General features: G+C 47.0%; 1 protein-coding gene across 1 annotated transcript in view; it reads right to left on the bottom strand.

Moving 5' to 3' along the window:
- Window positions 1-14,007, bottom strand: part of tenm2 (teneurin transmembrane protein 2) — a 146,669-nt gene that overhangs the window by 6,024 nt on the left and 126,638 nt on the right. The window contains 16 exon segments of the mRNA XM_034543254.1: window positions 189-364; window positions 689-1,326; window positions 1,604-1,777; window positions 2,079-2,180; window positions 2,495-2,649; window positions 4,403-4,632; window positions 4,742-4,762; window positions 5,031-5,280; window positions 6,129-6,272; window positions 7,439-7,706; window positions 8,007-8,120; window positions 8,122-8,157; window positions 8,159-8,270; window positions 9,660-9,779; window positions 10,509-10,719; window positions 11,609-11,755. Of these exon segments, the coding sequence (XP_034399145.1) occupies window positions 189-364; window positions 689-1,326; window positions 1,604-1,777; window positions 2,079-2,180; window positions 2,495-2,649; window positions 4,403-4,632; window positions 4,742-4,762; window positions 5,031-5,280; window positions 6,129-6,272; window positions 7,439-7,706; window positions 8,007-8,120; window positions 8,122-8,157; window positions 8,159-8,270; window positions 9,660-9,779; window positions 10,509-10,719; window positions 11,609-11,755 (2,898 nt within the window).

A 14,007-nucleotide genomic window follows, 5' to 3' on the forward strand; every position in this document is an offset into this window, starting at 1 on the left:
TTCAATTAGAGTCGGCCGCATATTCTCCACCACTCAGAGCGGATGTTTTTGAAAATGAAGTAGTTCAATCCAAAGCATTGACAACATATGAACAGACCCGCCTTAACTTTGTCTCTATAATAAAATACTAATATCATATATTGCCCTACGCTGAAGCCCAGCATTCGTGTTTAAAGACGAGGACATACCTTGCACCACAGTGTACGAGGCCTCCACGGAGGACAGGTTGGTGATGACGGTGACGTCGTCGTCTCTGCTGGAGCTCTCAATGTCGATGTTGATGGAGCGCTCGATCTCGCGGTGGAGGCTCGTCACCATGCCCGTGGGGTACGTGACGTTGGTCAGGCGGCCCTCGCTGTCATACCTGGGAGGCGGGACGATCGCAGTGAGGGATATTGGCAAGGAAAAAGGACACGCTCACATTTGTGCTGCACGCACGCACACACACACACACGCACGCACACACACACACGCACATGCACACACTGCCAGAGAGGCGAGTCATCTGAGAGGAACTGGCTGTAGTTATGAGAGCTAACACTGGGGGGCAGCAGCACTCTGCGTGAGGTGTCACAGGAATAATTGGGAGTGCAACAGAATGTGATGAACATTAAACCTGTGAAAGTCATTAATTTTTGTATTTCAGATCGTTGTAAAAGTGTTACAAAGCCCACATTCAGCCACTCACTGGTAAAACGTGGTCCACCCGGTCTCGTCCGCTTTGGTAGCCAGGAGGCCCGTGTTGCCACTGTAGCCCATCAGAGCCACCTCCTGGCCCAGGGCTGACACGCTCCGCAGCCCTCCGGTGGGGTCCAGTCCCAGGGTCACCACTTGATTCTCGGGCAGCAGCACCAGCCGGAGCAGGCCGGCCCCTCCTCCCTGGCCCTGGGCGTCCCTCCTCACCTTCACTGTATTGTTGCAGTTGTCCACCAGCATGGCCAGCTCTCCGTCCGCGCCATAGGTGAAGTTGTAAAGTGGCTCCCCGGTCACCAGGCTAATTGTCTGGATGTGAAGCCCCTCCCCGTTGAAGACGTACAGCTCCTGTTCCCTCGGCGACGCCACCTCGTACTGCGCGGCTCCTCCGTACCCCACGCTTGAGACGGCGGGGCCCGGCCGGTTGGCACGCACAGCTCGGATGCGTATGTTGTTGAGGTCGGCGATGAAGAGTGTCCCGTCGGGGGACACGGCCAAGGAAGTGGGGGAGTTCAAGCCGCCGTCGGGGGCGTAGCCGTCGTCGCCGTAGAAGCAGTTGCAGTTGACATCGTTCTTGCAGTCGCAGTCGGAGGCGACGCCAGCCAGGAGAGAGATCTCTCCATTAGTGCTCACCTAAGATGAAGCCCAGGGACAGGAAGTGGGAGAGGAGAGACGGTTTATGATGAGATTTGGAGTGAGTCACAACTCGATGAAAGAAGATGTATCACCGAAAACGCAATTCATTTTGAGTTATCAAAACAGGGGAATGCCTGAGCTGCATGTAGTCTCTGGAGATCTGAAACAATCTGAGAGTATCTTTTAAAAAAACACCCATACAGCTCAACCAGCTGTGCTTTGCCAGCCATCAAGCTGGACCAACAACTGTGTCCAGCACTCCTTGATCTTATACCTGTCTGACTCTGTTGATCTTCTTCTCATCCGTCTCAGCGATGTAGAGGATGCCGGTGTGGGAGAGGGCGATGGCCGTGGCACTCTCCAGGGCCGCATGTATGGCCAGCTTGCTCAGGCTGTAGTCGATCCCCGGCACTTGACAATGCATGGGCCGACCGGCGATGATGCTCACCTGGAGGCAACAATGGAGAACATCACATCCGTGGTCAGACAACTTTACTAAAGTGGAGAGATGTTCAGGCGCGCGGGCTGCTCGCAAAACGGTACAGATGAAACTTTGGATAATGAAGCAAGACCACAGATAGTGGAATATTTCAAGAGCTAATTGATCAGTAATGTTACCACCTCTGTGAAACTTAGAAAACTGTGTTAGAATATGAACTTTTACTTCTAAATTGGCCTGAGAGATCCTAATTGGGACAAAATCCAGTCAAAGCCACCGGAAGGGTTTTGCAGGGCCTCGTGGTACCGACCTGGTGGTTCTCAGTGATGCGTAGGATGACATTGTTTTCCAGGACATAGAGAGAGTTGTCCATGGGGTTCACCGCTAGGTCCGTGGGCCACTCGAGACGCACCTATTAGGCAGAAACAAAAGTTAAACATGAGATAATATCTATGCTCAGTGAGGCGTTCTGAAAGGATGGCAAGGTTCAGACAAGTCTTCTCCTCGTTTTTTTTAAATGACTGCGGTCCTCACTCTCTTCTGATCCATTCATTTATCCATGAACTCTTTAATCACTCCCTAAATCAGTCCCTCCGTGACCTCCTGGTTGGAGCGTGTCCACACAGCCGCCACTCAGCTCAGCACTCACGGGGCCGCTCGATCATTATCTATCACGCCATCACCTCTCACTGCCCCCACCGGCACCTTCCTCCCAAAGCGTCGTACCTGGCTGACGTCCATGCTGGAGTCGCAGCTCAGCGGCCGCACGGCCGTCAGGTCGTTGGCCCCCAACAGAGTGGAGATTATGCCGTTCTGGTCCACTTTGCGAATCATGGTGGCATCCACGAAGTACATCAGCCCGTTCTTATCCACCGCGATGCCTGTCAAAGCGGAGATGAACATCGTGAGGTACAGCTCATAACTCAAAACCGCGGCGTGACCCGTGGACGTTTTAAGTCAATTAAACTTCAAATCTCTCCAGCGGCTGGAAACGGATAGCGGCCCTGACAGCTGAATTGCTCGATGCTTCATCGAATGAGAGGGAACAAAGTGATGGAGGGGGCACTGAACTGTTAGATAAGTGTTAGTTTTGGGATGAGTCATCGGGATGTGGAGCTGAGCTCATGCTCCTCCCAGAGGGCAATCGTAGACTGCAAGCAGATTCTTTAGCAAGGCAAGTGATCTGTCTTACTCTACTTCCTTCCTCGGTCTCCCCTCGCTGCTCCTTACCCCCCACCTTTTCTACTTTCCATTTAGTTTCCGCATTTCACTTTTTTAGCGTTTACCAGTGGTGCTGTGTTAGCCTCGTCTGTCTAACAGGCAGCCGGCATTCAGACAGGTGTGTTTGTTCGAGACAACTGTGCCCCCGAAATAACTCCGAGGCGCACCGAGATACACAACAACAGATGGAGGATGCAGCGAAGGGCACGCTGTAAATGAGAGAGAGCGGGAGAAGGAGAGATGGAGAAGGAACCGGCAGAGTGGGCAAGCTGGTGTGTGCTGGCTGACTTTGCCTGTGACAGGTAAGAGGGAATCAGTGGCTCATTGTCTTCTCCTAACAGTCACACGCATACACATTCTGTATGTACACGGATAGCATTGGTATTTGCAGTCACGTCAGTGAGACGAGCGCGCGTGTGCGTACGTGTACGCACACGCGCGCTCGTCTCACTGACGGGAAATGTGTGACATCCTTGACAGTTTGGTGTCACAATGTTCTCAGATCCAATGATCCACAAAAACCATTCCATTAATAAGTTTAACATTAACCTGGTTTATAACCTCCTTCTGTGTCTGTCCTGCTTTAGTTGAGTCACGCGATGGGCACATTGAGGAAACAAACACTTAAGGATCAATCTTGAAAATCACATTGGCCTTTTTTTTTTTTCTTTATCAGCTGAGCCACAAGAGCGTTATTTGTTTTATGAATTACGAAACAATTTAATGACGTCATGACAGCAGCAGGTGAAAGGAAATGAGCTGCATTAGGCTCCGGGGAAAACATAGTTTTTCTACCGTAAGATCGTAAGATCGAAACAGATCGAAACAGATCATAACAGACCGTGAGATCATAAGAGAGAGAGAGAGTTTATTTATTTTGTGTAAGTAGAATTGATTCATGTTTAAATAAAGCCAGAAAACGAAATGAAGGATACAATCATCTTATTCGCGTAAGGAAGAGACTCAAGGTGTCTGCAGCTCTTTAGCGGCTCAACGAGAACCGCGCCGAACGCTGCTACAAGCTGTTTTCACAAATTTAAGGACAATCTAAAGAATCACTTGCATGCAGCAAATCTATGATTCTGTAATGGCTACTAAATATATAGGTTATTGGCCCTGCTGGAATTATCGCGCATCCCTAAAGCTGCAACGAACGATTAGTTTAATTATAAATGAAGTCAATAAATTGTCCCATTGTTCCGCAGCCCACGGTGACATCTTTAAATGCCTTGTTAAGTCCGAACAACAGTACACAAACCAAAGGATTTCCAATTTCTAATGATATAAAACAGCAGCAAACCCTCACATTTTTGCGACAGGATTTGGAGAAAGGACAACGTTTTTTGCATGACAATTGACTGAAACGATTATTCAATCATCAGCATAACACAGTTTCTTTGGCCAGTGGCTCACCTTTGGGGCTCATAAGAGTGGCTTCAGTGGCTTTGCCGCCATCACCGCAGCGCTCGTCAAAGGGCAGGCACTGCTCCCCTGTCCCGGCCACCACCTCCGCGTTGTCCGGCAGCAGGCGGCCTCCCGTTAGCGAGTGAACGCGGTAGATTCTGCGGGAGTTGGTGTCGGAGATGAACAAAGCCCCAGCCACTGGATCCACTGCCAGGAAGTACTTGTGTGTCGGGTTGTTACTGAGGTGAGGGAAACAAACAATTATCATGACAGTGAATAGCTTTGTTGTTGCTATTGTTGCTGGAATGTGCAGAAGAAGCTTTTAATTCCCTGTCACAAGGATTTTACCTGTGTCTGAAATCTTTATTCCTTCAAGGGGGAAAGAGAGAGAAAAGCACAGGAAAACAAAGGTTAAATTTACACAGTCTGTGGAGTGCAACACAACGCCATTTAACCATGGGTAAACACACCCTGTAGAAAAGCTCTGTACCACAGTTCAAGGGAGGATGAAATCCTCTAGTCTTTCCCCCTCTCCTTGTCCTATCATCTTACTTTAATCCAACCAGCCATTCCTGTATCAGTATTTTCCCTGCATTGTTGGAATCCCAATCTGCTTTCTAATTGATTATTATGTTACCTTAATTCCAGGATGCCAGTTGTGTTCATAGATGGGTAGACCCTGCGCACAAAGTTGAGGTCCCCGACATAGAGGCTGCCATCGATGCCCATTGCCAAGGCGACCGGCGCCAGCAGCTTGTTGCCGTCGGCCAGGCCGTTACAGCTGGGGCAGGAGATGCTACGCCTGCGTCCGTTTCCCATGGCGCTGGTGATTACCGGGGGCTGCTCCGTCACAAAGATGTTCTCACCACTTCCCTTGTGAAGGATGCCTGGGCAGGAGAGGTGGATTCAGGATCATCATTTCAGTTGGATACGATGAGTTACAATAACTTTGGTGTGATATCTAAACTTGTGCTATCATCAGGTCAAAATGTGTAAATGTCTTGTAATGAACTAATGACATTCCGGTGGTAATCCTGTGTACTTTGTGGTGAGGAGGGCTAATGAGCAACCGTTAGCAAAGCTAACACGCTAAAGGAAGAAAACATTATATATACATATATTGTTCAACATCAGCTTTGTCACAGAGCATGTTGGAACACCGATGTGTTAGTGAAATTTATAAAAAACATTTTGGCAAGACCTTTTGGATGGCCATAGCGTGGCATTGCATCACTCTGAGGAGAACCATTTCTTCTACCGTACATGCGCTACCCTCCACTTTTACAAATACCGCTATGCACCACTGGTTCTTCAGTTGCGTTCATTCCATTAGCACATTGATTGTCACAGCAGGTGAGCACCGCTGCATCAGCCCATTTATACTTCCATTCCTTTTAGCGAGACTGCACCGAGTGTAGGTAATTGAACAGTAGATCTTGCCACGAGAATGACCCCTGGCCCACCGCCACAGAGATCCCGAATAACTTTCTGGAAAACGTATCCCCCCCCCCCTGTTGTAATAGTTGCTGCTGATTGGCATGTGCACATTTTTACTCAGTAGGGATGGAGTGAGTGAGAGAACACAAGCTCTTCTTGTGAAGAGGTAACACCCCCCACCCTCCCGCCCCATGACAATAACAAGTTTTGTGAGATATACAGTACTGTAAACCTGCTAGGCTGAATATAAACTAGAAGGAAATAGGGGGGGGGGGGGGGGGGGGACAACAGTACGTACCACTGCGTGTGTTCAGTATATGATGCTTGTCGAGTGACCAGCCGCCCAGACTTGTGGGATCCAGTTCGTAGCCCTGCAGAGTGGCTGTCCTCTTCTCCCAGAGGATGAGACTGGCACAGGACTCATATTCATAGCCCACGGACACTACATATAGGAGAGGGTAGAGGTGAGAGAAAGAGAGGAATAAGAGGTGACGACACAAAGAAGTGTGAGAGAAGTGGAAACTTGGATGACACAAAAATGAAAGAAGCAACACAGGAAGGGAGGTTGTGCAGAACTTCATCCGAGCATAACCTCCCGAAGTTCATTTAAGTTGTGAAACGTGTGATACACAGAGAAGCTAGTTAGCACCTGTACCAAAAACCTGCACTCACACCTGACTAACACGCTCACGTGCTGCTAAATCCATTAAAAACCTTGTTAATTGGAGAGATAACCCAGTGGGCCTATAAACACACGAGCCGCACCGGTTGCCATGGCGAAAAAGTTCTGCCGCTGCCCCGATCGTGTACAGCGTGTCTGATCTGACTAAATGTACAAATAAGCAAAACGAGTTTAGATGAAAGGAGTGTTTGTCTGTGTGTTAATGCATGTGCGTGTGTCGCGTTGCAACTTGCTAAAAGGGAAAAGTGTGTGAACACGTCAACTCCCACTTGAGTCACCGCAAGTCAACTGTTGCCGGCACCTTCTCAGCTTCGCTGCATACAATAATAAAGTATACCTGCGTCTGTATCCGCACTCAAGGAAACGTAACCTCGTTGTAAACCATGTATGTGCTTTAGAAATCTTCGAGAAATGTCAAATCGCGCTTGCTCTTGGGAAGTAGGGGACCCTGGAGTGACTGTAATTTCTCAAACAGAATGCCCCTTCTGATTTAAGTCCACAGTGAAGCCCCCAGATGTCGGCTGCATCTGTGGCCTGACAGCCGTGTGTGGCTGACAGCATCTGTGAGCGACTGTGACAGCGGAATGTAATCGCACCGAGGCTCCCCTGGACTCCTGCTCGCTGCTCCAGTGGCTAACTGCTAACTCACCCTGATGGCTAATAACCCTTCACCACAGTTACGGCTGGCTGACTGAACCACAAGCGGCTTCAATGAAAAATAGACGTATGAAGAAGAAAAAAGAGAAAAGAAAAGCACTTAACTGTGGCTATACCGCGGAGTTGATGGAGGCCGAGTTTCTGCTGTATTAACTTTCCTCCAGGCTCCCTAATTAGCACTCTCTCCTTTATGTCATAGCCAGTGCTGCCTCACTGGTAAAGTTTCTAGTGCACTGAACCCCCCCCCTCCATATATCGCTTCCACTTACCAACAGCCTCAGAAAGCCCGTAGACGCTCTGCCCATACGCATCGGTCTTATCCCAGATGTAGGTGTAGGCCAAGTTGGGTGAGGCGTGGAACCACTTCTGGAAGAGGTGGCCCTCCACTGCTACCATCAGGTGGACCTTCAGCAGGCCCATGGACACCACGGCTGGAGTCATGGTCACCTTGAGCAGGGAGCGGTAACCCTGCGTCCTGGAGCTCAGGTAGCACAGTTTCAGACTTGAGCCTGGCACCTCGATTTGCTCGTGCAGAACCTGGAAGACAAAAAGAGACGAGATCACAGGAGAGAGGGATAGGGGGGGATTAGCGGGAGAGGGAGTAATGGGGGGTCACGCGTCACTGACGGCTGAAGGACAAAAAAAGAGAGAAAAAAACAATGGAAGAAATAAAGAAATAGAGAAAGAGGGAACACGTGGGGGGAGGGTGGGGAGGGGAAAGCTATGGAAGCGAAAGGAGAAAGAGAGCCACAGGAGGCAGGCATACAGGAGAGTGGGAAGAGAGTGAGGGAACCAGAAGGGAGATTAGCCGGCTGCCAGAGGTCAGTGGTACTGCACCTGTGTCTCCGGTATGATGGGTTTCTCCCCTGGCTTGGAGCTGAAGAAGGAGGAGAGAGGGGATGCAATCACAAGAGGGTCAGGCCTGACGAAGCCGCTCAGGTCGCAGCCCGGGGATCGTGTTCTCTTCTGTCTTAAGCACCAGAGTGTCCCATAGCATAAAACTGGCTCCAGGGCAGCCACACGGTGCGCTCCTGGCTCAGGAAGGGCGCGCGCTCGAACCGCAGAGTCAGTGATGCACCACCGTTAGCTATCAGGTCAAACCTGGAGAGGTTTGCAAGAAGAGGATGGGAATAAGGTACAGATGGGGACGTGCTGTGCCGGACGATCATACACTGTCAGTGTTTGTTTCTTCCAATATAACATTTACTTCACTGCTTAAACTCATCGACAGATTTTTCATATTGATTGCATTACGCCACGACTAACTTTTACAACATACACATTGAGAATGGAGACAGGCTGCAACAGTAAAAGGTCTGAAATATAAATAGCACAATGTTAGAACACTGGTAAAGGGGGTTGCATGAGATGCTCTTCAACCTTTTGTCTCCACAGTAAGATTAACAGCTGTGGGCTAATGATTAGCACAGAAACAGGTCATCGACACGTTATGGCCAGAGCTTTGTACGAGTCTGGAACCGCTGCAGCCGAGAGCCTGCAACAAGTGGAAGAAAATATCACTCATCAAAACTAAACAAGGTCAGACTGCGATATCATGTTCTTTCAAGTCACAAGTCTGAGAGACTGGTGAGTAACTGCCCCTGCGATACAAGGTTAATTAAAGGTTACTAGGAGTTCGGATGTTTCGGCGCCAGCTCGGCCTAACTGGGAGAAAAGGCTGCAAAAAAGCGCTGATAAGAGGAGGAGACGGGTGCTTAAAGAACCTGAGACAGGGAACACAGAAATTGCACATTTAATGAGTGGAGGTCAGTCTAAAGAACCAATGAATCAACTTTTGAAATAACATGTTACGGATGTCCGCCAGACTTGAATTCAATATAAGTTTGTAAAGGAGGAACTGGACAGAAAAGTCAAATTAAAGCAGCCTAAAACTCCCCGGGAACTTGAATTCCTGCGGGCGGAATGGAAAGACATGTCAGGTGAGTTAACCAAACGTTTTCGAAAGGTGGCTATTAAAGCAAAGCACTGTGGTGCTTAAACATCCAATTTCAAGGTTGTCTCTCCTTTTAGCTTCTCAAGTTTCTGTGGTGGCCCTATCATTTCATTTCACATGTTGCAACATGCCTATTTTGAGTGAAACTCAATTGGTTTAGAATTGTCTCACCTGGTAAATTATGAACACAAGTCTGGGCAATTGTTCTCAAACATTACATATCTATTCATATTTTCTTCCACATTCTTTTTGTATTGTTTTCATTCCCGTTACCATTTTTATTAATACATTTTCACTGAGGAGATTGAGTTTTGACTCAGTTGTGTCGTAAATACATTTCCTCTGCTCTTATTCAAAATCCCCTTTCTTTGCTGTATCTAATTATCAGTGGCCGCCACAGCCCAGTTTCCTCACGGGATCATTCTAGATATCTAATCTAATCTAATCTAATGTGATCTAATGTAATCTAATTGTACAATACAGTTTATGTGGTGAGGTAGTTACAGCAAGGAGTGCTGGGTCGCTGTTGTACATACATTCCATCCTGCCGTGTCAGCGTGTATCCATAGTGGGGGTAGTTGACAAAGGACACGTTCACCCCCACCAGAGGGGTCCCATCTGTAGTCAACACCTGACCCCGGATTAGAGATGCCAAACTGGAAGAAGACAGAAGACACAGAGTGAGGGAGCGATAGTCAATCTATCAGTCCAATCTTCCTAACCATCAATCATCTGGTTTGATTAATCTCCCCATCTTTCAATCACCCTGTTTGCCCATTCATTCACTGCTCTGGTCTTCCGCCACTCATTAATTAGAGACAATCAGCAAACCGCGCCAGCCAGATTAGCTCCCGTCAATCATGTAAACAAACCATGACAATGTAGATGGATGTGAGCACGCGTCTGTGTGTGTGAGTGGCTTCGCCCAGGACCACTGATAGGACACATAGGATAAATTTAAATATATATACGGCATCACTTTGATGAGCTACTTTCTTTTGAAACATATGATGCTTCACAGCGCTACCAAACTCCTCGGGGAGTCTCGGCTCGCTCTGCTTTGGCTCCGGGATTTGCTGAGGTCCTGACTGGCTCTGTGATGTATTCTGAAGTCTTTTTGATATTTGTATCAGTGGATTGAGAGCTTTTTAAAAAATATATATGGCACTTACTTATTCATATACCTTCATAACATGCAATCTCACAGGCATGTAAAATAATTTTTTAAACATTACTGTCAAACTTGAAAACACTCTAACCCTGAATTATGAAAATAAAAGATGCAGTTCATAAAAAAAACGTCCTGCATTTTATCCTGCATCAATTGCTGTAAATAAGTGATATGAATACTAATACTAAGATGTCTGCGTGCTCTCCAACTGTACCTGGAGTTGAACGGGTTTTCCCCCGGGAGGACATGGGTGCTGTCCCGTCCCACGAGCATCTTGACGCGGTCGTAGAAGGAGCGGACGCGGGGCTGGAACGTCGGGCTCTGCTGGATGACCAAGAGAGGGTCCCGGGAGCCCCGACACAGCGGGCTGTTCTGACAGGGACTCTGGATGCAGCAGTCTGGGTCCATGCAATCTGTTAGTCCATCTGAGAGGGAGTGAAAGAGCAACAATCAGGTGGTGGTGGTGGAGGTGTAAATAATGCAAAGTATATATATATATATATAATATAATTATACAAATACTTGAAAGTATTGCTGTCATCGCTAGCCATATCCACCTGTTACCAGTCAAGAGAAGCCTATGCAGAAGTTGTATTCTCTCTTCTGGCCACTGAGGGGGGGGGGGGGGGGGGGGGGGGGCGCTCTCAATCTCTCTAGTCTTCCTCAATACAGCATGATGTTCATTTCGTAAATTATGGTCCAATTTAGAGCAAAATAGGCCATAAAGCAGGGTATGCTTTCAGGCGGGGCTAGCTTGTGATTGACAGGTCTCTAGTGCCAGCAGAGCCATTCTCTGTAGTCCAAATATGGTCACTTCCCCTGACTGGTTGCAAAAAAAACAAAATGGCAACGGCCAAATTCTGAACTTAAGGCTTCAACAAAGGAATGCGTGACGTCACGACGTCTACCTCCACTTCTTGTATGCAGTCTATGCCCACTACCTCATTTTGTTTTCGCGCGTCAGCAAATACCAAACAATATCCTAATAAACGCAAACAACAAACATGGCTATAGTACACACAGCTGTCAGGCAAGCATGTTAGTATTGTGAAATATTGTCTGCCTATTACAGAAGACTTTATTTTGGTTGGAGCGTTTGATTTATTGAATGCTGTCGGGGTGTAAAGAGGATTTAAAAAAAGAAAAGAAATGCGTCTAGAATAAATTGCCTACCCGAGCATTAATTCATTATTTTTCCCTCTATCATGCTTTATTACTTTCACAAGCATTTCTTTTCCCCACGAGGCATTCTTAAGTGAGGGCTGCACTTATATTGGTTCCACCAAAAAATTTCTCCTGCCCGCCCCATTTCACCTCCTTCGTTGTCCTTGTTGTCGGCGCAGGAGGTCTCCATGGCAACACTGCAGCCGGGGCCCCTCCAGCCTGTCTGGCATTCACAATGCCAGCTCTGCTGTCCCATGGTGCATTGGCCGTTCCCGTTGCACAAGTTAGGACAGCCGTCTGCGAGGAGAGGAAAGGAGGCGAGAAGGAAGAGGGATGATGGGAGAGAAGCAGGGTGATGCAGGTTTGCTATATCACCAATGATACACAGATGAACACACACACACACACACACACACACACAGACATACACACACACATGCTCATATGCTTATGATAGACCAATGAGTCTCACTCAATTTAATAACCACGTGGTAGCATACTTTAAGTATTGATTGTTCAAGAATCAATTTAATTCAGCACGTCAATTTTAATGCACACCTTCCCAACGTGTGTGTATGTGTTGACAGACCTCATGATTCACTTACTTGATAGAGCCCCACCCGATCATTACACTCTCTCTCTCTCTCTCTCTCTCTCTCTTACTTATGATTCAGTGTAGGTAATGGGATTCTGATGGCCTGAGAGTAATGCTTTCTCATGAGAGAATGGGATTATGTTCACTTGAGTGTGTGTGCGCGTGTGTGTGCATGTGTGTGTAGGCAGTCTATGAGATAATAAACCTTCACTTTAGTTTATGCAAAAAGCTCTACCGGAGGCCCTCGGGCCAAAGAAAGTTCTGTAACTAGCATAGCAAGGCCACGCTCAACTCAAGAGTGGCTTTAAGGCAGGGAAAAGCAGACATTTTAAGGGCGTCTGGGAAATAATTTTGCAATTATATTGGGGCGGTATGATCTTGTCAAAGTATTATCTGGTCACTTGGTTGGCTGTAATGCCGAAAGAAAATTTTAAGGAATAGTTTGGCATTTTAGGAAATAGGCTAATTCACTTTTTGCACACAGTTGTATGGCCTAAGCTTCGGATAAAGACTGCAAACAGCTCACTCATTTACATCTGTTTAATCTGTACACGTTCTTGGCTGGGTGCAGTGACCTCCTTGAGTCTTGTTGTCGCTTTGTGGTTGCCAGGCAGCCAGCAGAGACTCCAAGATTGTATTGTGCCCAGCCAAGAACAAGTAACACACATAATCCCCCGTATGAACGAGGCCGGGTTAGCTCTTTCGCAATGTTTCCAGTCTTTATGCTAAGCTAAGTTAGCTTTCGGCTGGCTCCAGCTTCACACTGAACAGACAGATATGAGAGTGATATCACACTTATCATCTTACTCTTGGCAAGAAAGCACATAAGTGTATTCCCCAAAATACTATTCCCATAACCGGTCAGTTTGTAGGATCTTTGGCAACATCTAGCGGTGAACTAAAATTTGTGCAAGGCGAATAGAAGAAGTAAGTAACAAAAAGAATACACAAAAGAAAATACATTTCTACCAGTAGATCCACTTAAATGCTACAACTGACAACTTATATGTAAAAAAAAAAAATACAAAAATGGGTCAGAACGTCTGCTAAATGCCAAGAGATTAATACATTTTCGTATCTCAAAGCTCACTATGACATTTTCATATTCCATTAAGGTACTTTGCATCCATGCCGGGACAATGTTTCCCATTAATGTCACTTTCAAAAAGGCCTTTAGCTGCTGGCCTGCCTTGCCATTTTCTAATATCTCTCTAAATCACACCTTTCTCGCTGTAACACAAATCTGTGTGTTTGACACATTATAATCTATCAGGGAGAGTGGGGATGAAAAAAAAAAAAAGGCACGATGAGAGACAATGACAATGTTTTCTCCGGCAGCACAAAGAGCCTCAAACAAACTTGTCACAGTGATTTCCTCTTCAATAAATGAGGGAGCAGGATGCGACACTCTTAAGTCTACCCACAGGACATGGAGGCAAAGACAGAGTTGACTGATAAAACAATAAAAATGCACTTACTTACACACACACACACACACACACACACACACACACACACACGCACACGCACGCACGACGCGCCCTAGAGATATTACCTGACATTTTCCACTCAGTAGTAGTGAGTGCCGACACCGAGTGAGGGAGGACAAAACAACCCAGTAAGAGATTATGAATATGAAACGATTTTCATTGAGTCTCGCTCAATAGATTAATGAACATATTTTCCCTCAAGTTGCACTGTAGGATTTTGCCCTCTAACAAATCGCCGCATCAATAAAGCCATGCATTATGAATACAAATAGCGCAATCTAAACCATGGCAGCAGCTGAATTAACAGGCATTTCATCCCGATTGGCTTTTTATCATATGTCTCAACCACCAGGAAAGATGAGGGAAAGTCAACAGAGGACTTTGAGAAAGGCAGGGCGCCATCTTGTTTGAACTCCTAAGAAGAGGTGAAGGGGTTAAGCAGAAAAGCCTAACCACAGGAATAA

This window comes from Cyclopterus lumpus, chromosome 10 (assembly GCF_009769545.1).
Source record: "Cyclopterus lumpus isolate fCycLum1 chromosome 10, fCycLum1.pri, whole genome shotgun sequence".
Lineage (NCBI taxonomy): Eukaryota > Metazoa > Chordata > Actinopteri > Perciformes > Cyclopteridae > Cyclopterus > Cyclopterus lumpus.